We start from the raw sequence: 23,920 nt of genomic DNA, 5'->3' as shown, positions 1-23,920 counted from the left end.
CGGGTGCTCCAGTTTCCCCCACAGTCCAAACACATGTGGTATAGGGGAATTGATGAACTAAATAGGCCGTAGTGTATGAGTTTGTGTGTGAATGAGTGTGTATGGGTGTTTCCCAGTACTGGGTTGCAGCTGGAAGGGTATCCGCTGTGTAAAACATATGCTGGAATAGTTGGCGGTTCATTCTGCTGTGGCGCCCCTGATGAATAAAGGGACTATGCCAAAGAAAAATGAATGAACATACAGATTTTTGGTAAAAACCCAAACAATTCAAACCAGCCCAGGCTCATTCTGAGTATGTACCTCTATATACATTTCTGGAGAGCGCCAAATACGTCCCAGGAGCTACGTTTTTTTTTTTTTTGCAGTTTTTGTTTTTGCGAATCCGCCAAATGTCGCTGTGTCTTTTTCAGATCTCAAATTTCTCCAGTGAGTGCCATTCACGCCTGCTGTTCTCTTGTAAATCTGACCCACCTGACCCACCCTCCTCCTTCCCTAAACCCAATCAATAGTGTTTTAAAAAACATCAATCGACCCGCCCAGCCACTTCCCTCAACCCAACCAACAGTGTTTTGAAAAGCAACCCAGGAAAAGAAAAGGCCTCGCCTGATTTTTAACCCAGTTTCAGATTTCACCACGTTCTCACCCTGTTATTTACCACCTTATTTTTTGGCTTCTTTTTTTTATCTTCTGGAACTGTTCTTCAATGGATTCGAACCCCATCATCGTGGTCAACTCCTCTCTGTGTCACAAGTCGGCTGACGTACATGTGAGCTACAGGACAAACTTGTAACAGCGGAAAAGCCGACTATACTGAGGTAAGCGGTCAGCTGGTATGCAAGGAAAAGGAACGGTGTCATATAGCAGAGCAGCATTCATTTTAAAGATGAAATGCAGTTATACGTACCTCTGGCTACATAATTTGCGATCTCCAGAAATGTATACTGGGGTACACTTTCAGAATGAGCCTGTATTGCAACAAAAATTAAAACAAAATCTAAAAAATTGAGTTCACACTACGTGCGACTCGCAGCCACAAAGCGACAAGTGACAATCGACAAGCGACAATCGACAAGCGTGAAGCATCAAGCGACAATCATAAAGTGACAAGCTACCATCGACAAGCAACAATTAACAAGCGACAATCGACAAGCGACAATCGACAAGCGACATGTGACAAGCGACAAGCAACAAGTGACAATCGACAATCTACAATCAACAAGTGACAATTGACCAGCAACAATTGACAAGCGACAATCGACAAGCGTCAAGTGACAATCCTAAAGTGTTAAGCGACATTTGTAAAGCGACAATCGACAAGTGACAATCGACAATCGTCAAGCGACAATCCTAAAGTGTTAAGCGACATTTGTAAAGCGACAATCGACAAGTGACAATCGACAATCGTCAAGCGACAATCCTAAAGTGTTAAGCGACATTTGTAAAGCAACAATCGACAAGTGACAATCGACAATCGTCAAGCGACAATCATGAAGCATTAAGCGACAAGCAACAAGCGGCAAACGTCAAGCGACAGTCGTGAAACGTTAAGTGACAATCGGCAATTGTAAAGCGTTAAGCGACAATTGACAAGAGTCAATCGACAAGCGACAATCGTTAAGCATTAAGCATCAATTGACAAGCATCAAGCGACAATCGAGAATTGTATAACATCAAGCGACAATCGACAAGCAACAATCGACAATTGACAAGCGACAAGCATATTGTGATATTGATACAGAAACGATAAATGAAACAAAATCTGAAAAATTTAGTTCAAACTATGAGTGACTCACAGCCACAAAGCCACAAGCAACAATTGACAAGCGACAATTGACAAGCGACGAGTGACAGTCGACAAGCGATAATCGACAAGGGTCAAACAACAATCGTAAAGCTTTAAGCGACAAGCAACAAGCGACAATCGATAAGTGACAACCGTATAGCGTCAAGCAAAAATTGACAATCGTAAACTGACAATCGACAACTGACAAGCGACAATCATATAGCGTCAAGCGACAATCATATAACGTCAAGCAACAATCATATAACGTCAAGAGACAATCAACAATTGACAAGCAACAATCGACAAGCGTCAAGTGACAATAGTATAGCGTTAGGCGACAATTGACAAGTGTCAAGCGACAAGCATATTGTGATATTGATACAGAAACGATAAATAAAACAAAATCAAAAAAATTGAGTTCACACTACGAGTGACTCACAGCCACAAAGCGACAAGCAACGAGTGATAATCGACATTCGACAAGCGATAAGTGCTAATCGACAAGCATATTGTGATATCGATAAAAAAACGATATATTGTGCAGCCCTAACACACACACACACACACACACACACACACACACACACACACACCACAGTGTAAGTGCAATAAACCATTTTGCCATATTGATGCAGAAACTATATATTACGGAGCCCTAACACACACACACACACACACACACACACACACACACACACACACACACACACACACACACACACACTAAGTTTGCAATATCGATGCAGAAACTATATATAGTGCAGCTCTAACACACACACGCACACACACACACACACACACACACACACAAACACACAAACATACACACACACACACACACACACACACACACACACACACACAAACACACACACAAACACACACACACACACACACACACAGTCTCTCTCTTCAAGTGTCGTTCTGTTTTCTGACAGTGGACTCTGAGTGTTCACTAGTGTGTGTTTCTCCGCCTGCAGTATTCCCCGAGCGCTCCTGTCCGCAGCGCAGATGAATCGCACCGTCCACTGTCATTTCAGCTCCAGAAACACACACACACACACATACACTAGCGTTCCTGCGCTCGCTTTATCAAACAGAGAAAGAAAAAAACGAAGACGTAAAAGCAAGATATCCGTAGGGGAAGCTTCCTCCGGCCGGCTCCGCTGACAGCTCTGACAAAATAACCAGCGCCCTCATTATTTTATATGCAAACAATGATAAAACGAACTGTATGGAGATGTCATGTTAGACAATCAGCTCCGAGACCCCTGACATGCCGCCCGGCGACTGTAACAAAGTGTCTGGGCTTGCCACGGGCGACACCGCGCTTAATTTGCTGCACAATGTCCCTGTAATTAGATGAATTTGGCTCAGGCAGAGGAAAAGACAGCCAGATCAAGGTCTTGATGAATTAGGGGTCCACTGTCAAGATCAAATCACATTAATCAAGCGTTGAGACAGGCGGTCCCCCCCCAACGCCGCTCTCTATGTGTGATGAATAGGCTCGCCGCTCGCCGCCCGACCGAATGCATCACCATCAAAATCTGTGAATTTAAATGTAACCACGCCACTTCCACAATTCTATCGATTTATTCTGCTCTTTTAAGATAAACCTTCCTTGGAGCCTCCAGACCCCGTTTCCAGCAGAGGGGAACTCTGAGGTGTTGTATTTAGGGGGAAAACAACAAAGTGGAACTTCAAAAACTAGCGCGGCCCACTTTGTGGTTTGTTTCTCAGTCCTGTAATCAATTTCTTATGTGTTTTTGTCTTCAAAGAGGACTATATTGAGGCAGCACGGTGGCTCAATGGTTAGCACTGTCACCTGGGGTTGCTGGTTCGAGTCCCGGCTGGACCAAGAGGCGTTTCTATACGCTCCAGTTTGCCCCACAGTCCAAACACATGTGCTAAAGGTGAATTAGATCAACTAAAATTGGCCCCATTGAATGACTGTGTGTGTGTGTGTGTGTGTGTGTGTGTGTGTGTGTGTGTGTGAATGAGAGTTATGGGTGTTTTCCAGTACTGGGTTGCATCTGGAAGGGCATCCACTGCATAAAACATATGCTGGAATTGTTGGTGGTTCATTCCGCTGTGGCAACCTCTGATAAATAAGGGACTAAGCCAAAGGAAAATTAATGAAAGTATGAGTGTGTATATATGAGAGTGTTTTCCAGTTCAGGGTTGCAGCTGGAAGGGCATTTGCTGCATAAAACATATGCTGGAATAGTTGGTGGTTCATTCCGCTGTGGCAACCTCTGATAAATAAGGGACTAAGCCAAAGGAAAATGAATGAATGTATGAGTGTGTGTGTATATGACAGTGTAAGAGTGTTTCCCAGTTCAGGGTTGCAGCTGAAAGGGCATTTGCTGCATAAAACATATGCTGGAATAGTTGGTGGTTCATTCCGCTGTGGCGACCTATGATAGTTAGGGGCTAAGCCGAAGGAAAATAAATTAATCTATAAGCGTGTGTGTAAATGAGAGTGTAAGGGTGTTTACCAGTACTGGGTTGCATCTGGAAGGGCATTCACTGTGTAAAACACATGCTGGAATAGTTGGCAGTTCATTCCGCTGTGGATACCCTGATAATAAGGAACTAAGTCGAAGGAAAATAAATGAATTTATGTATGAGTGAGTGTGTGAATGTGAGTGTGTATGGGTGTTTTCCAGTACTGGGTTGCAGCTAAAACGGCATTCACTGCGTAAAACATGCTGGAATAGTTGGCGGTTCATTCCGCTGTGGCGACCCCTGATAAATAAGGAACTAAGCGGAAGGAAAAAGAATGAATGTATGAGAGTGTGTGTGTGAATGAGAGTGTATGGGTGTTTCCCAGTTCAGGGTTGCAGCTAGAAGGGCATTCGCTGCATAAAACATATGCTGGAATAGTTGGCGGTTCATTCCGCTGTGGCGACCCCTGATAATAAGGAACTAAGTCGAAGGAAAATGAATGCATTTATGTATGAGTGTGTGTGTGTGTGTGAATGTGAGTGTGTATGGGTGATTTCCAGTACTGGGTTGCAGCTAAAACGGCACTGAGTTAAACATGCTGGAATAGTTGGTGGTTCATTCCGATGTGGCGACCCCTGATAAATAAGGAACCAAGCCAAAGGAAAATGAATGAATTTATGTATGAGTGTGTGTGTGTGTGTGTGTGTGTGTGTGTGTGTGTGTGTGTGTGTGTGTGTGTGTGTGTGTGTGTGTGTGTGAATGTGAGTGTGTGTGGGTGTTTCCCAGTACTGAGATGTGGCTAAAAGCGTTTCTGCTGTGTAAAACATATGCTGGAATAGTTGGTGGTTCATTCCACTGTGGCAGCCCCTGATAAATAAAGGACTAAGCCAATGTTAGATGAGACTTTACATGCCTAAGATGCATCCATAAAATAGCAAATAAACCTTCCTTGGAGCCTCCAGACTCCATTTCCAACAGAGGGAAACTCAAGTGACTATATTAAGGTAGCACGGTGGCTCAGTGGTCATCTGGGGTCGCTGGATTGATTTCTGTGTGGAGTTTGCATGTTCTCCCCTTGCTGGCGTGGGTTTCCTCCAGGTGCTCCGGTTTCCCCCACAGTCCAAACACATGCACTATAGGGGAATTGATGAACTAAATTGGCCGTGGTGTATGAGCATGTGTGTGTGTGTGTGAGTGTTTCCCAGTACTGGGTCGGAGCTAGAAGAGCATCCGCTGTGTAAAAATATGCTGAAATGGTTCAGGTGATGCAGTGGCGCAGTAGGTAGTGCTGTCGCCTCACAGCAAGAAGGTCGCTGGTTCGAGCTTCAGCTGGGTCAGTTGGCGTTTCTGTGGAGTTTGCATGTTTTCCCTGCGTTCGATTGGGTTTCCTCCGGGTTCTCCGGTTTCTCTCACAGTCCAAAGACATGCGGTACAGGTGAATTGGGTAGGCTAAATTGTCCGTAGAGTATGAGTGTGAATGAGTGTGGATGTTTCCCAGAAATGGGTTGCGGCTGGAAGGGCATCCGCTGCGTAAAACATATGCTGGATAAGTTGGCGGTTCATTCTGCCGTGGCGACCCCGGATTAATAAAGGGACTAAGCCTAAAAGAAAATGAATGAATGAATGAGTTGGCGGTTCATTCCGCTGTGGTGACCTCTGATAAATCAGGAACTAAGCCAAAGGATCTAGCAATGAATGAAGTAAGTAATGTGTGTGTGTGTGTGTGTGTGTGTGTGTGTGTGTGTGTGTGTGTGTGTGTGTGTGTGTGTGTGAATGAGTGTGTATGAGTGTTTTTCAATACTGGGCTGCGGCTGGAAGGGTATCTGCTGCGTAAAACCTATGCTAGAATAGTTGACGGTTCATTCCACTGTGGTGACCCCTGATGAATAAGGGACTAAGCTGAAGGAAAATGAATGAATGACTCTATTTATGTTAAATATATTATGTAACATCGGGAACAATAAACATGTCAAAAATGGATGACAGGTCTGTCCTACAATATAGTCCAAACCATGGCAGCTAAGGGGTCAATTAACTACCTTGATGTCAAAACAACATCAGTTTCAAAAAACAGTCCTATAATCAATGTTTGATGTGTTTTTTGACACCAATGTTATAACATCAAGTTGCATCCATAAGACAACTTGAAAAGGAGGCTCTAAACCTTCCTTGGAGCCTCCAGACCCCGTTTCCAGCAGAGGGGAACTCTGAGGTGTTGTATTTAGGGGGAAAAACAACAAAGTGGAACTTCAAAAACTAGCGCGGCCCACTTTGTGGTTTGTTTCTACAATACCGGCGCCACCGATCCACTGGTGGAAAATCCATGTGGGACGTATGGAGGTCTGGAGGTTAACCTACATTACTGCTGCGCATCCACACACCTGAACCAGAGCATGCTGGGAAAATGAGCACCTCCGATCTGATGAAGATCTTTCTCAAACCCTCGTTTAATAGTGATTATCAGGTAATTCTCCCCCCAGAGGCCACCTTGATCTCAAAAACACATTAAAAAGTGCATCCAAAAATGCTGAAAATTGACTAAATTAATATCAAAACTTTGTTGAGCTGACATCTAAGATTGGCTTTAAAGACTCATCAAAATATTGCAAACTGATTTGATGTCAATTTCAAAACAACTTCAAGGGCCCTATCATACACCCGGCGCAGTGTGGCGCAAGGCGTGACGCAGTAGTCTTTTGGTAGTTTCAGCTTAGCGCAAGAGTGGTTTTGAGGCGTTGCGCTACGCTGTTTAAATAGCAAATGCATTAGCGCTCATATGTGCGCCCATAGGCGTTCTGGTGTAAAAAGGAAGGCGTTCTGAGGCGGACCGCTGGCGCGTCGCTATTTTGAGAAACTATAATAGATTTTTCATTAGACCAAAACAAACCCGGTCTAAACTCCAGCGCAGAGTTGCGCCTCGCTTACACACTGCTTAATACACACAAGAGAGCAACAGGCAAATATCTTTACATATGAAAAAATTAAAATATTAAGGATATATATAGGATATAATAAAGATATAGATATAGGATATAAATATAAAGGATTAAAATATTACAAAACATATTATTTTCTAGCCGACATAAATATGAAAAATCACTGCTTTTATGTCTTCTTCATCTCGGGAGGCTTTTTCAGTTCATTCATAACAATTTGCTTTTGTATAATGTTATTAATATTAGCAGTATTATTTATTATATCCATATTTATATTTGTGTTATTATAAACAAGCTTAGATTTGTCCACCTGTCAGGTTTTAGATCATATGTGGCACAGCATGTGTTTTAGGATATAACTCAGGTTTTTGAGCACACTTCGTTATTTCTGTTCATTTATTCGTTTGCTGGAAATTAGAACTGAATTTAGAAATAATTTTGAAACGAATATTTGCGCTTAACAAACTAAATTAATTATTTATAGACTAATTGATGTCTGTGCGTAAAGGTTTCCCTATCCAAGAGTGAAAGTGAAAGTAGATGCATTATCTCTCATTCTCACGCAGTAGATGCTCTGTTTAACAGTTTTCTGTTAAAAAGCTGTTAACTGTTTGATTGTGAAATGCTCATTTTTTCCACTTAGACTTACTTTGCGTCCTGTAAATAGCGAATGCACTCTTGGCGCGACGCAGCTGACTCTTAAAGGTAATGGGAAATGAGACTCTGATTGGTTTATTCTAAAAACACACCTATAACTCATTAAGAAAATAAACTCAACCCTTTTAGACCATGCGCCACGGCGCAAGGCAGATTTCCCGTCCTTAAATTAGCAAAAACGCGTCCTGACACGTCCTGAAAGCATTTGCGCCCTGCGTTTTGCGCTCTGCGCATGGACCGTCAAAATAGAGCCCGAAGAGTTGACACTTAGCTGATAATTGATTATAAAGCCTGCCTGGCATGCTGTCCTGGGAGAGAGCCCTTAGCTCAGAAGATTCACGAGCCTCGAGTGCTTTGAAAGGCAAGGGGAGTTTGAGCCCTCACACTTAGGCCGTACTCACACTAGGTACAGTTGCCTCGAACCGGGCCAAAGCACGCTTGTCCCCCCTCCCGTCTCCCCCGACGGCCCGCGCTTACACCACAAACAGGCTTCGGCACACTTTTGTCATCGCTGCTGGGCTGTTCAGTGAGAAGCGCTCTCTCACTCAGCAGCACAGTGGAGATTTCTCTAGTTATATCGTTTCAGTCGTTTGATATGCCGTCAAATATTTCGCAAACTGCCGTAGTTTATTAAAGACAAGAACTCCTCACAGCACGTCAGCTGCACGCCTTCAGCAGACCTCCTCATTCCTGCAGCACGCTTTATGATTGTTTATGCGCGCCAAAAGTGGTGGATCTGTCCAGTAAAATATCTGACTGCGTGTCCCCGCATCCCTAAGGACTGTTTGGCGAAATATTTGACTGCATATCACTGCATAACAAACGACTGAAAGGATATAACTAGAGAAATCTCCACTGTGCTACTGGGTGAGAGCGTATGGCAAGCCGTTTTAGCATTTAAACCTTGTTCTGACTATCCATAAATATATTTAGAGATATCTCTAATTATATTTTGACTAGTCATAATTATAATTCGACTAGTCAGATTGCAGATATCTGCAAATATATTATGACTGACTAGTCATATTCCTCCATTGACTTCCATTGAAAAATATTTGCAGATATCTCTAAATGAGTTTTGACTAGTCACAATTGTAATTAGAGATATCTCCAAATGAATTTTGACTAGTCAAAAATCCGATTCAAGATATCTACAACTGTAATTCGACTATTAGTAAATTAATTAGAGATATCTTCAAATATATTTGTAAATATCTCTAAATATGACGAATTAAAGATATCTCCAAATGTATTATGACTAGTAAAAACTCAGTTAGAGATATCTCTAATTACAATTGTGACTAGTCAAAACTTATTTAGAGATATCTGCAAATATTTTTCAATGGAAGTCAATGGAGGAATATGACTAGTCCAGCCTGATCTCACGAGAAAACGTAAGTATTTTACGTTTTGCCAGTTTAGTGGTTAATTCGTACGAATTCGTACGAGTTTAGTCATACGAAATGGTACGATTTTTAAAAGGAGGCGTGGCACCTGACCCCACCCCTAACCCCAACCGTCATTGGGGGATAAGCAAATCCTACTAAATTGTACGAATTAGATCGTACGAATTCATACGAATTAGCCACTAAATGAAAAAGTTACGAATTGCCGTGAGATTGTGTTGGACTAGTCAGTCATAAAATATTTGCAGATATATCCAATCTGATTTCGTACTAGTACAATTGTAATTGCAGATATCTCTAATTTTCATTCTGAGTAGTGGAATTATAATTATGACTAGTCAAAATATAATTAGAGATATCTCTAATATATTTATGGAGTCAGAACAAAGATTTAAATGCTAAAAAGGCTTGCCATAGAGAGCGCTTCTCACTGAACAGAGCAGCAGCGATGACTTAAGCGTGCCGAGGCCCGATATAGTGTGAGCGCGGGCCGTCGGGGGAGACGGGAGGGGGGACAAGCGTGCTTTGGCCCGGTTCGAGGCAACTGTACCTAGTGTGAGTACGGCCTCATTCACACATACACTCACACACTACGGCCAATTTAGTTCCTCAGTTCCCCTATAGCGCATGTCCTTGGACTATAGGGGAAACCGGAGCATCCGGAGGAAACCCACGGAAACACAGAACATGCAAACTCCACAAGGAAATGCCAACTGACCCAGCCGGGACTCAAACCAGTGACCTCCTTACTGTGAAGCCACAGTGCTAACCACCGAGCCACCAACATATATAGAGTCTATATCAACTGAGAAACAAATGAAGCTGTGCTCATTTATGCAGGGCAAATCTGAAACCCCTTCAAGAGCACATATGCTTTTCATTGATGTGTCCAGCATGCGCCGCTGGATTCGGCATCTCTTGATTACAGCGCACTCTGAATGCTGCATGTCTGCATGCATTCTGACCGCAGGGATAAACAAAGCAGACGCTGTATTTGCGAGCACAGAAGATTATTTATATTCACAAACCCAAAGAAGCAGAAACGCACACATATCTGCAGGCTTACCCGTGCAAAGCGTGAAGCGCGTGGGGATCGTAGTGGTATCTCCCCTCATGGTGACGCACGTCGATGGGAATCGGAGAATGGAAAGTCGGGAAGATGTGATGAGGCCCTGAAAAATAAAATAATAAAGAGGAGAGGGTTGAGAAAGGAGACAAAAAAAGAGAGAGAACTTTTCAAAGGCAACAGCCCTACAATAAAGTAACATGAATTTCAGAGCGCGCTGAGCAGTTTCGTGTAAAATATTGGCACTATCACACAAGAGTGGAGGGATAAATAAATAATCAAAGTATCCTAAGAAATCCTACATCCCCAACATAAAAGATATCCAACTGGGCTTTTGACAAAGACCTGCAGCTAGACGCTCTTTGAACTCGCACAGATGATGGACGTTATGCAGGGAAAAAACCATCCGGGACGTAAACTGGGGCTGACAGCAGAGGGAGAGAGCTCCTTGGCCTGCCGACCATGCCTCACGCTGGGCTGTGCCAACCGGAGCATCTCCCTACTGAAGCACTGCCGTCCCCGACGCTCTCTTGGCCCAAAATCAAGCCCAAAACGAAGGTGCCAGGGTGACGTGAAATCAGATTAGGTCAGGCCTTTGAAATCAAACACACTCACTAATGAGAGACTAAAAGCTGTTGGCCTTTTCCTCGGCGCTTTACAGTCTGGCTGGTGTTTCTTTTCATCATAACTTGGTTTTATGTGAGCGCAATGAGAATCAGAATCAGCACTTTCCTGCAATAAAGCCTCCGCTGGCTCGGGACGTCCCGTTAAAGGCCGGCGAGGCTTCATTAGCAGTTATGATAACGGGAAACCGCAGTTGATCTTTATAGCGCCGCTATATATACACAAAGGTTAAAGTCTTCCTAACTAGCTTTACTTTATAATTAGTCGATCACTCCTGGAGCTTTTCATGTCGTGTGGAAATTAAAAACAAAGCAGGCTTAATCAAATAAAGGCTGTTCGCTGCTTTGGAGTTTGGCAAGAAAAGGCCCCAACACACTTGAGGCTAAACTCAACTGGTGTGATGTCATATCTAACAAAGTCAGGCAAGTATGAAGCGTTCTGGAAAAGTGATGAAGTCCATGTGATGAATATGTAAGAGGTGGGTGTGGCTTTCGGGCTCCACCCTCTTTATTTACCATGGGAATATGGCAACCAATTCCTATTCCAGATACCAGGACTTTTTTAAAGATCGTTCATGAATATACAAACTCTGTGCTTTGCAGTTGCTAAGGTTGTCTGTGTGGTTGCTATGGTGATTTTCACATTTTCTATTAAAAAGATATTAAAATTGTAAACAGTTCTATAAGAAACATTTAATGTAAACTTTTCTATATGGGTGCTAAGGCGTTCCGACTTGTTGCTATGTTGATTTTTACATTTTCTACTTAAAAAACAAAACAAATGTAAACTTTTCTATATGGTTGCTAAGGCGTTCTGACTTGTTGCTATGGTGATTTTTACATTTTCTACTTTAAAAAATAAATGTAAACTTTTCTATACGGTTGCTAAGGTGTTCTGACTTGTTGCTATAGTGATTTTTACATTTTCTTAATTCAAAAAATAAAACAAATTAGAACTGTTTTATATGGTTGTAAGGTGTTCTGACTGGTTGCTACGGTGTTCCTAAGATGTTTTAATTGGTCGTTATTGTGTTGCTAAGATGTTTTGGTGGGTTGCTATGGAGATTTTCACTCTTTGTAATTAAAAAATTAAATAAATTTAAACTGTTCTATATGGATATTAAGGTGTTTTGTCTGGTTGCTGTTGTGTTGCTAAGGTGTTTTGAATTGTTGCTATTGTGTTGTTAGGGTGTTCTTACTGGTTGCTATTGCGTTGCTAATGTATTTTGAATGGTTGCTATGGTGTTGGTAAGGTATTCTGACTGGTTGCTATAGTGTTGCTAAGGTATTTTGAATGGTTGCTATGGTGTTGGTAAGGTGTTCTGACTGGTTGCTATAGTGTTGCTAAGGTATTTTGAATGGTTGCTATGGTGTTGGTAAGGTATTCTGACTGGTTGCTATAGTGTTGCTAAGGTATTTTGAATGGTTGTTATGGTGTTGGTAAGGTATTCTGACTGGTTGCTATAGTGTTGCTAAGGTATTTTGAATGGTTGCTATGGTGTTGGTAAGGTGTTCTGACTGGTTGCTATTGTGTTGCTAAGATGTTTTGAATGCTTGCTATGGTGTTGGCAAGGTGTTCTGACTGGTTGCTATTGTGTTGCTAAGATGTTTTGAATGCTTGCTATGGTGTTGGCAAGGTGTTCTGACTGGTTGCTATTGTGTTTCTAAGGTGTTTTGAATAGTTGCTATAGTATTGGTAAGGTGTTCTGACTGGTTGCTATTGTGTTGCTAAAGTGTTTTGAATGCTTGCTATGGTGTTGGCAAGGTGTTCTGACTGGTTGCTATTGTGTTGCTAAGGTGTTTTGAATGGTTGCTATGGTGTTGGTAAGGTATTCTGACTGGTTATTAAGCTGATTTTCACAGTTTTAAATAAAAAATAAAAATCAAACTGTCCAAAACGATTGCTAAGGTATTGTGTTGCTAAGGTGTTCTGACTGGTTACTATGCTGATTTTTGCATTTTCTTATATATTTTTAACTGTTTTATATGGTTGCTACAGGGTTCAAACTGGTTGCTATGGTGTTGCTAAGATGTTTTAACTGGTTGCTATAGTGTTGCTAAGATGTTTTGGTTGGTTGCTATGGTGATTTCTAAAATAATTCTAAGATTTTCTACATAAAAATTAAAGCAAATTTAAACTGTTCTATATGATTGTTAAGGTGTTTTGAATGGTTGCTATTGTGTTGCTAAGGTGTTCTGACTGGTTGCTATAATTTTCGTATTTTCAAAATAAAATAATACAAATTTTAAACCATCCTATATGGTTGCTAAGGTGCTCTGACTGATTGATATTGTGATGCTGAGGTGTTCTGACTGGTTACTATAGTGATTGTCACAGTTTTAAATGAAACAATAAAAATCAAAGTGTCCTTTGTGGTTGCTAGGGTGTTCTGACTGGTTGCTATGGTGCCAATAAGGTGTTCTGAATGGTTGCTATGGTAATTTCCATATCTTTAAAACTGAACAAAAAATTTAACAGTTCTGTGTGGTTGCTAAGGTGTTTTGACAGGTTGCTATGGTGTCACTAAGGTTGTCTGGCTGCTATGGGGATTTTCACATTTTCTAATTTTAATAAATAAAACTGTTATATTTGGTTGCTAAGATGTTGCTAAGTATTTCTGACTGGTTGCTATGGTGTCGCTAAGGTGTTCCAACTATATGCTACAATGTTTCTATGAGCACATCACCAACATCATCCATAATCACTGGTGTATACTAGAGATACTTGACTTAGCAGGGAACAGGAGGTGAATCGGCTGCTCTCTGGACTGTATTAACATTCTTCAGGGCGGCAGCAGTGGGAGGGTGAGGGGTGACCCGCGGAGGGCAGAGGTCGCGGGTCATTATCTACACCTGGGGTTCTCAGCGGCTCCTCAGAGGATTGATTCACTCAACAGAAGAGCTGTGAGTCAGCAGTGTTTCCCTCCCTCGTCCCCTTCACTATGGCAGACCGGACCCTCCCACAGGACAGGAAATGACCCGCTGCTTTTCCTGCCTCGCTCACTTTCTCTCCACATTTACATGATGTAAGACTTAAAGAGACAGTGCAGCCAAAACCGTGCATCAAATGACTGTCATGACCTTGATTCCTCCATGACTATACACTGAATTCATTATTCATTGGACTTAATACATTTGGTTTGAAGGAAAGTGGTTGCAAACAATTTTTATGGGCTGAATTTATAAACAGAAGTAAACATTACTCAATTTAGTTTGGTTGTTGGCGGTATGCGGTGCAGTGAATTGCACGATCACTTTAGAGCCAAAAGGTCACTGGTTTGAGTCCCGGCTGAGTCAATTGGCTGTTCAGTGTGGAGTTTGCATGTTCTCCCCGTGTTGGCGTGGGTTTCCTCCGGGTGCTCTGGTTTCCCTCACAAGTCCAAACACATGCGCGATAGAGGAACTGATGAACTAAAATAGCTGTAGAGTATAAGTGTGTGTGTATGCGCACGGATGAGTGTGTATGGGTGTTTCCCACTGATGGGTTGCAGCTGGAAGGGCATTAGCTGTGTAAAACATATGCTGGAATAGTTGATGGTTCATTCCGTAACGGTGACCCCTAATCAATTAGAGACTAAGCCGAAGGAAAATGAATGAATGAATCAAAGCAGCAATGCGTGACTAGCCCGAGTCTTGTTCTCTCTTTATAGTATTTGTCATGGAAAAAGCCTTGGGTTGCCTTTAATTGAAGAAAAACACCATAAAACACACCTGACATGGGCAACCGTAATGCCACACAGCTGTTGGAAACACAGTGTGGAGCATCTAAACACACTGGGTTCAACACACATCCACTCTGACCTTTAGAAGAGACCTAAATATGCCCCTTTTTACAAGATGTAAAATATCTCTGATGACCTTGCTGGGTTCTGTCCCCTTTAAGAGAGAGTGATGCGGGAGATCGCATTAGATCGCTTTGGACTCAAAACAAGCAAAAAAAGTAAATAATGGTCAGCGAGTGACATGTTGTTTTGCACAGAAAACGTGTAAAACCGATTTAAAACTGATATTTTCCTGTTCCCAGTGTGGTAACAAAGTTTAATCTTCGTTTTTGTATCACTGTTGTGAAGTTTGAATTGTCTGTTTGAGATCGCTAAGTAAAGTTAGCGCCTAAGCGCCTAATGTAGGTGTGTCCAAACTCGGCCCAGGAGGGCCTGAGTCCTGCATAATTTAGTTCCAAAACCAATTAAAACATCCCAACCAGCTATTCAAGCTTTTTCTAGGTATAATAGAAACTTCCAGGGAGGTGTGTTGAAGAAAGTTTGAGCTAAACAGGACACCGACGCTCCAGGACTGATTCCGGACACCCCTGGCCTAATATGATCATTAGCCGACAAGCTTTTTTTTTCTTCATGTATTTAGCGATGATAGGCTGAGAATATTTTCTGTTGTATTAGGGAGTGTTTTGTGTTTAGGTAACCATTCTAGAAGCTCATATGCTCTGAATATATAGTTACGTTTAATTATTACACTAAAATGTTGATTATGCTTTGATGTACTAGTTATTAGAGGGAAATAGCTTTGATTAATTAGTAATATTCAGGGCCAGACGGAATCTGTGGACGTTTTTTGCTATTTCTGCGGAGAATTTTGGTAAAAATCTGCGGATTTCTGCAGAATTATTTGGGGAGTATCCAGCGGAGTATCATAACTAAAACCTTAATATATTAAATAAAAAGTAATAAATTACTGAATAAAAACTGAATAAATTCAGATTTACACATTTTACTCAAGTAAATAAATAGAATTAATAATGGGCTAAAAATCTCCAGAAATCTGCGGAATTCTGCGGATATATATATATATATATATATATATATATATATATATATATATATATATATATATATATATATATATATATATATATATATATATATATATAAATAATAACGATGCTAGTTATATAATTATAACTATATATATATATATATAATTATAACTATATATATATATATATATATATATATATATATATATATATATATATATATATATATATATATATATAACTATATATAATAACGTTGCTATATTTAGTTATAGTTATATTATTAATTATAACTGTATATATGTAAATATATATATATATATATATATATATATATATATATATATATATATATATATATATATATATATATATATATATATATATATATATATATATATATATATATAACCCTCACCAGTCCTACAGTATATCACCCAACTCACTCCGAGCTGGGATCGAACCAGCGACCTTCCGCATGGGAGTCAGTTGCTCTACCAAGGAGGCTAAAAACTTACTAGCTGGTCTCCATTACACATAACCAACTACAAATAACAACAAATGCTTTAATACAGCAAGCAAATGTTGTGAGTTCTACATCTGGGAATAAAAGAAAATAACAAACTTCATGTTAATGTTATTTTAATTGGTAACAGACCCCTAATGTGTGTGTAGTGAAGCTTCAGCTCAAAATACCTTACAGATTTTTTATAACTCTTTGAAACTGACCCTTATAGGCTTTGATCCTAATTGTGGCACTTCGGTGACTGTCGCTTTAAATGCAAATGAGATCGTGCTCTTTTCAGAAGAGGGCGGAGCTACAAATGCCCTTGTGGCAGATGTAAAACAGGACTAGTGCTGGTCATGTGTGCTTCAGTGTGAGTGTGTGTTCATGCTTGTGTCAGTCTATGTCGCTCCTGTCGCTGTTTATCTAAAACTCCACATCTGTAATCCTCTTAGTCTATGCTGACATTATCTTCAGCAGCTCAAACACTCTAATGGCTAATGGACAGACGGCTGCTTCTCACTCAGGGCGGCTGTTTATGCTAATGAGATGGAGAGATGGGCACTAGTGGGCGGGGCTTTCCCTCTCTGATGACAATGGGAGAATGTCAATCAAAGTGTTTCTGCATCAAGTCTGATTAGATCAAACACAATTAATCAATGTAGACGCTGGGGATATTCACACACTGCTGACCCCTTATGAAAGGGGTTTTTGCATTATAGCTCCCCTTCAACTGGTGGAACAGAAAACTTGCATAATGGTGCTGGTTGCATTGAGCGCCGGGCCACAGTTAATGCTCCATTACTAATGCAGCGGGTGAATTATTGGATGGGAAGAAAGGTCGAGGACAAAGAGAAAGAGTGAAGTGGGTCAGCAGAACATGACGGAGCCGCTGAAGGAATTCACGGACCACCGCATGAATCCTAATCACGCGGGTCCGGTTAAAGCCGACTGTGTGCTTTAATCACGGTGATGCAAAAATAAAACAGACGACACAAACTAGGGTAATTGGAAGCATGAAAAACACACAACTCAAACCCAAATACTGCAGAACGCTTGTGGCAAGAAAACAGTCCTGACTGAAATTATAGGTCCGGGAATGTAAACCCAGTCCGGTGGCCTGTCATTAAAACAACACATAAAATACAAGATAAAAACAATGCTTTAAACTTTTATCTAAGGTTTACAGCACAAATCCTAAAACCACTTGTTTTGTAAACAGAGCTACAAGACACTAAAAGACAGAGGAAATATTACTTTTGAACATCCAAACGTGTGCATCTCATTCCAAAATATAACTGAAATAAATACAAAACAGAATAAATAAATGTATGCAACAGTTCTGTCAGGTTCTTGAATCTGATTGGCTGATAGCCTTTAGATATTTTGCCAGTAACAGCACACAAACGCCCCATACACACGGGGCTTCAGCGTCAACGCTTGACTGAGGGAGTGTCTGAAGTTGGGGCTGAAGCGATCGTCAGTGAAGCGTCAGCCAATGAAATTCCGTCAGCAATAGGCCACTGTCTGAGCTGGTGTATTTGCATACAGCAATCTGATTGGCTGACGCTTCCGTTGGCGCTTGAAAAGTTGAGCTAGTCCCAGGGCCGTGCAGAGACCGTTCAAAGGGCATGTGCAGGATAAATTTTTAGAAGAGCGAGGGGGGGGGGGGGGTTTTGATGTCGCGCGCGTACTGAAGAGCAGTGTTGTCGCGCGCGTTCTGATCAGCTGTGTTGTCGCGCGCGTTCTGATCAGCTGTGTTGTCGCGCGCGTTCTGATCAGCTGTGTTGTCGCGCGCGTTCTGATCAGCTGTGTAGTCGCGCGTGTACTGATCAGCTGTGTTGTCGCGCGCGTTCTGATCAGCTGTGTTGTCGCGCGCGTTCTGATCAGCTGTGTTGTCGCGCGCGTTCTGATCAGCTGTGTTGTCGCGCGCGTTCTGATCAGCTGTGTTGTCGCGCGCGTTCTGATCAGCTGTGTTGTCGCGCGCGTTCTGATCAGCTGTGTTGTCGCGCGCGTTCTGATCAGCTGTGTTGTCGCGCGCGTTCTGATCAGCTGTGTTGTCGCGCGCGTTCTGATCAGCTGTGTTGTCGCGCGCGTTCTGATCAGCTGTGTTGTCGCGCGCGTTCTGATCAGCTGTGTTGTCGCGCGCGTTCTGATCAGCTGTGTTGTCGCGCGCGTTCTGATCAGCTGTGTTGTCGCGCGCGTACTGAAGAGCAGTGTTGTCGCGCGCGTACTGAAGAGCAGTGTTGTCACGCGCTTTCTGATCAGCTGTGTTGTCGCGCGTGTACTGAAGAGCAGTGTTGTCGCGCGCATTCTGATCAGCTGTGTTGTCGCGTGCATTCTGATCAGCTGTTGTCGCGCGCATTCTGATCAGCTGTGTTGTCGCGCGCGTACTGAAGAGCGGTGTTGTCGCGCGCGTTCTGATCAGCTTTGTTGTCGCGCGCGTTCTGATCAGCTTTGTTGTCGCGCGCGTTCTGATCAGCTTTGTTGTCGCGCGCGTACTGAAGAACAGTGTTGTCACGCGCTTTCTGATCAGCTGTGTTGTCGCGCGCGTACTGTAGAGCGGTGTTGTCGCGCGCATTCTGATCAGCTGTGTTGTCGCGCGCATTCTGATCAGCTGTGTTGTCGCGCGCATTTTGATCAGCTGTGTTGTCGCGCGCGTACTGAAGAACAGTGTTGTCGCGCGCGTACTGAAGAACAGTGTTGTCGCGCGCGTACTGAAGAACAGTGTTGTCGCGCGCGTACTGAAGAACAGTGTTGTTGCGCGCTTTCTGATCAGCTGTGTTGTCGCGCGCTTTCTGATCAGCTGTGATGTCGCGCGCGTTCTGATCAGCTGTGTTGTCGCGCGCGTTCTGATCAGCTGTGTTGTCGCGCGCGTTCTGATCAGCTGTGTTGTCGCGCGCGTTCTGATCAGCTGTGTTGTCGCGCGCGTTCTGATCAGCTGTGTTGTCGCGCGCGTTCTGATCAGCTGTGTTGTCGCGCGCGTTCTGATCAGCTGTGTTGTCGTGCGCGTTCTGATCAGCTGTGTTGTCGCGCGCGTACTGAAGAGCAGTGTTGTCGCGCGCGTACTGAAGAGCAGTGTTGTCACGCGCTTTCTGATCAGCTGTGTTGTCGCGCGTGTACTGAAGAGCAGTGTTGTCGCGCGCATTCTGATCAGCTGTGTTGTCGCGTGCATTCTGATCAGCTGTTGTCGCGCGCATTCTGATCAGCTGTGTTGTCGCGCGCGTACTGAAGAGCGGTGTTGTCGCGCGCGTTCTGATCAGCTTTGTTGTCGCGCGCGTTCTGATCAGCTTTGTTGTCGCGCGCGTTCTGATCAGCTTTGTTGTCGCGCGCGTACTGAAGAACAGTGTTGTCACGCGCTTTCTGATCAGCTGTGTTGTCGCGCGCGTACTGTAGAGCGGTGTTGTCGCGCGCATTCTGATCAGCTGTGTTGTCGCGCGCATTCTGATCAGCTGTGTTGTCGCGCGCATTCTGATCAGCTGTGTTGTCGCGCGCGTACTGAAGAACAGTGTTGTCGCGCGCGTACTGAAGAACAGTGTTGTTGCGCGCTTTCTGATCAGCTGTGTTGTCGCGCGCTTTCTGATCAGCTGTGATGTCGCGCGCGTTCTGATCAGCTGTGTTGTCGCGCGCGTTCTGATCAGCTGTGTTGTCGCGCGCGTTCTGATCAGCTGTGTTGTCGCGCGCGTTCTGATCAGCTGTGTTGTCGCGCGCGTTCTGATCAGCTGTGTTGTCGCGCGCGTTCTGATCAGCTGTGTTGTCGCGCGCGTTCTGATCAGCTGTGTTGTCGCGCGCGTTCTGATCAGCTGTGTTGTCGCGCGCGTACTGAAGAACAGTGTTGTCACGCGCTTTCTGATCAGCTGTGTTGTCGCGCGCGTACTGTAGAGCGGTGTTGTCGCGCGCATTCTGATCAGCTGTGTTGTCGCGCGTCTACTGAAGGGCAGGACCGAGGGTGTGTCGCGTCGTGGGGGCACTTTTCATCATTTTGGAAGGGCACTTTCTATCCAAAACTAAAAAGGGCATGTGCACATCATCCACAATGCACTTCGGCAACACCTGACGTGACCCATTCAAAGTGAATGGGAAGCGTTGACGCTGACGCCCGGTGTGAATGGGGCGTAAGACCTCTTCACCTTTATGTATTACTCCGCCCACAAACAGAGGACGCTCAACAGTTTGACAAATATTCCTGCTGTTAGGCAACATAATGTACTTTTGAGGCTATTATAATCGAGAATGTAGTTGTTTAGATTGCAGCGATGTAGTTTATTTATAAGGATAGTGCCTATTTTAAAATATTGATCATTTCTGAGAGACAGCGCAGCGGCGTTCATTGGTCAAAGACGGCTGATGTTGTCTATCCACAAGATGGCGCCAGGACCGCACAATAAGCTTAGAAGATTAAAACTGTGTGTTTTCTTGAGCGCGAATAAAAAGCCGAAAACGGAAGCGTCACAGTTTTTAAGGTGGACCAGATAGAGTCAAAGAAGATGGATTCAGCCTTGTCTCTCCTTATCGCAAACACAACAGCAGTCTGGTAGTGATTGTGTTTCTTTTTTTCATTAATTATTGTGATATTGTAACAGTTGCCTAATGTTTGGCATGCATTGTGGATGAATGTCCCCTTTAAGATGACTTCTTCTGTGGTTGTTTTACCTTTGAGATGTAAGCACGCATGTTTGGGAGCTCAGTTCAGTTCTGGCGAGCTCTGAGAAGTGTGTGATGGTCGCTCTACCGCTGTATCATTCTTTTATTTCAATAATGTAACATTTCATTTTGTGACGGATGTTTGAGTGTCTTTTTCTTTTCCTTTTGCCGACTCATTGTCGTTGACGGGCATGTATGTAGTAGACAGCACTTGGGAGAAACGCCTAAAGGAACGAAGAGCGAAATAGTTTCTGTCTCCTTTTTTTTATTCCTTAAAGTCTCCGGGTAAACGCTGGGACACCTGGCACCCGTCACAATACCGACGGCAATCGAGAAATACTGTAGACTGTAATGGACTGTAGGAGATATCTCTGTAGACGGATGGCATTATGTCACGTTCAGCCTTATCATCTTGAAATGTGAGCAAAATCAGCTGTTTTATCATCACTAGACATTATGCTAGAGAATCATTCAAACACTAGCTCTAAAGTGATGGCTTCTGCTGTTCTGACATCAGCTGCAGATGTGAATGAATGATGGAAGAAAGTAGTTCCTAATAAAAAAAGGTTTTAGACTCTCCTGGTTTGATTTTCTTTTTTCTATACACGATTGTGCCATTGAACTGTTGTATAAATGCAATACACATGAGTAGCAGTGCAATGTGGCTGCATATATATATATATATATATATATATATATATATATATATATTTTTTTTTTTTTTTTTTTTTTTTTTGAAGCAAAACTGTTTTAATTTTAATTCTTTTAAAAATGTTTCCAAGTGCTGTTTAACCGAGAGAATGTTTTTTCAATGTTTTTTGAACATTATATTTTAGTAACTAATTTCTTTTACCCTTGCCATGATGACCGAACATAATATTTTGCTAATTATTTTGCATGATAGCATCACACAGTTGCTGCAGATTTGTCGGCTGCACATCCATGATGCCAATCTTTCGTTCCACCACATCCCAAAGCTGCTCTATTGGATTGAGATCTGCCGACTGTGGAGGCCATTTGAGTACAGTGAACTCATTGTCATGTTCAAGAAACCAGTCTGAGATGCTTCATGCTTTATGACATGGTGTGTTATTCCTCATACAAGGCATGTATATATATATATATATATATATATATATATATATATATATATATATATATATATATATATATATATGTATATATATATATATATATATATATATATATATATATATATATATATGTATATATATGTATATATATATATATATATATATATATATATATATATATATATATATATATATATATATATATATATGTATATATATATATATATATATATATATATATATATATATATATATATATGTATATATATATATATATATATGTATATATATATATATATATATATATATATATATATATACATACATATATATATATATATATATATATATATATATATATATATATATATATATATATATATACATTTTATTTTATTTTTTTTGACACTCGTTAACTAGCAGTTGGATAGGTGTACCTAATAAAGTGGCCAGTGAGTGTATTCATGTGCAGTATACCTCATATACACAAACTAAGGTAATTGGAAGCATGAACTAAAACCCAAAAACTCCAGAATGTTTGTGCCGCTGTAAACACTCGTGTCCGCAATAATAGCGTAAACCCAGTCCAGTGCCCTGTCATTAAAACGACACGTTACCCCGCAGCCTCATTCATCTGTGCCCGCCCTCAATTATCCACATTACCACTGTTATTTCCAGCCGTGGCATTTTTCATGTCAGCACAAACACCCAGGCCTGGCTCTGGACGTCCGGGCCCCCGTCACCGGAGCGGCGGGCAGGATTATTCCATCATGCCGACAGCTCCATTGTTCCTCCGCAGCGGGAAGAACAAAAGAGGATCGCTCTGGAGAGTTCAAGAGGCGCGTTTACCAGCTTCACGGAGCTCTATCCCCCAGGGCAGCGGCGGAGCAAGAGTTTCCAGCAAACCCCTCACATCTATTAGTCTTTAGGTGATCGCATTTGTTTTCGCATCTGGGCGAGCGGCGCAGCGGGGTGCCGCACTTCTTCAGTGTCGGCCCTCGTGCTGCTCTGGAGCAAAACACTTTCTCAGGCACTTCTTAAACCTGGACGCTTCTCTCTCAACCATTGAGCGTCTAAAAAAAAGTTTCTGAAAGGGGAGGGGGGGGTGCATGATTCCACTAAAGAACCCTTCAGTGAAAAGTTTTTAAAAGACGCAGGGGGAATGGGGAAAGATGCCATAGAAGAATTTTCCTACAAAACTGAGGGTGTAGAATTAGGCTGTGAACCATAACAACCACTGAAGAAAAATTTAGTGAAAATTATTTTTAGTCTTGAAAACAAAGATTCCAAGGGGGAACTATTGTAGTGATCCAGTAGAATAGTAATTTTAGTTCCTCTAAAATACCATTAAGAATCTAAAAGTTTCAAAATAAAAGTTCCAAAAGGCAGTGTTTGCTATGATGCCACAGAAGAAACTCTTTTGGTTCCTTACAAAACATTTCAGTGACTGCTTAAAACTAATCCTACTCTGAATTTTCCTTAATGTATAAAAGTTTTAAAATAAAACTCTTTAGTTTAAGTATCAATTCTTAGCCAACACATGGGCTGTTTCTCAATATGCGTTCTTCAGCGGTCTTGCGTCCTCGTGTTCTCATGCAACGTCATCATCAGCTGCCTAAGTTCAGTTCCAATACTCAAGACTGCAAGAACGGAGGACGCGTGAAACTTCCCGGATGTGATCTTGATATCGAGGACGCAACGATGCAGACTTGAGCACCGAACTCGCTCTGGAAGTCCCAGAAGTCATTGCGACTGGAGGTGGGAAGCGCTGCATTTTATCTAGATTTATTATTAAAGTTCAGAGACATCACTTATTTACCTCAGGAGTTTTCCTAAATGAAACGGTGAAAGTAAACATTACCACGGACATCTTAATAAAGGAATAAACACATTAAAGATGTTTGTTTGCTGAAATTCGTATTAAAATCTGTTTTATTTATATTGTGCAACATATATTTATAATGTTTTTATGCAAAGTATAGATTTT

At 42.1% G+C, this 23,920-nt stretch overlaps 2 protein-coding genes across 4 annotated transcripts in view; one reads left to right on the top strand and one right to left on the bottom strand.

The window, feature by feature from the left end:
* The window catches only part of tmem63bb (transmembrane protein 63Bb), a 476,742-nt gene that overhangs the window by 42,441 nt on the left and 410,381 nt on the right, over positions 1-23,920 (top strand). The gene's annotated exons all lie outside the window — the stretch shown is intronic.
* The window catches only part of gli2b (GLI family zinc finger 2b), a 163,407-nt gene that overhangs the window by 73,116 nt on the left and 66,371 nt on the right, over positions 1-23,920 (bottom strand). For both annotated transcript variants that reach the window (XM_073915865.1, NM_001015069.1), the window contains 1 exon segment: positions 10,297-10,402. In XM_073915865.1, the coding sequence (XP_073771966.1) occupies positions 10,297-10,402 (106 nt within the window).

This window comes from Danio rerio, chromosome 11 (assembly GCF_049306965.1).
Source record: "Danio rerio strain Tuebingen ecotype United States chromosome 11, GRCz12tu, whole genome shotgun sequence".
NCBI classification, from domain to species: Eukaryota; Metazoa; Chordata; class Actinopteri; order Cypriniformes; family Danionidae; genus Danio; species Danio rerio.
This window is presented reverse-complemented; position numbering and strand designations above follow the sequence as displayed.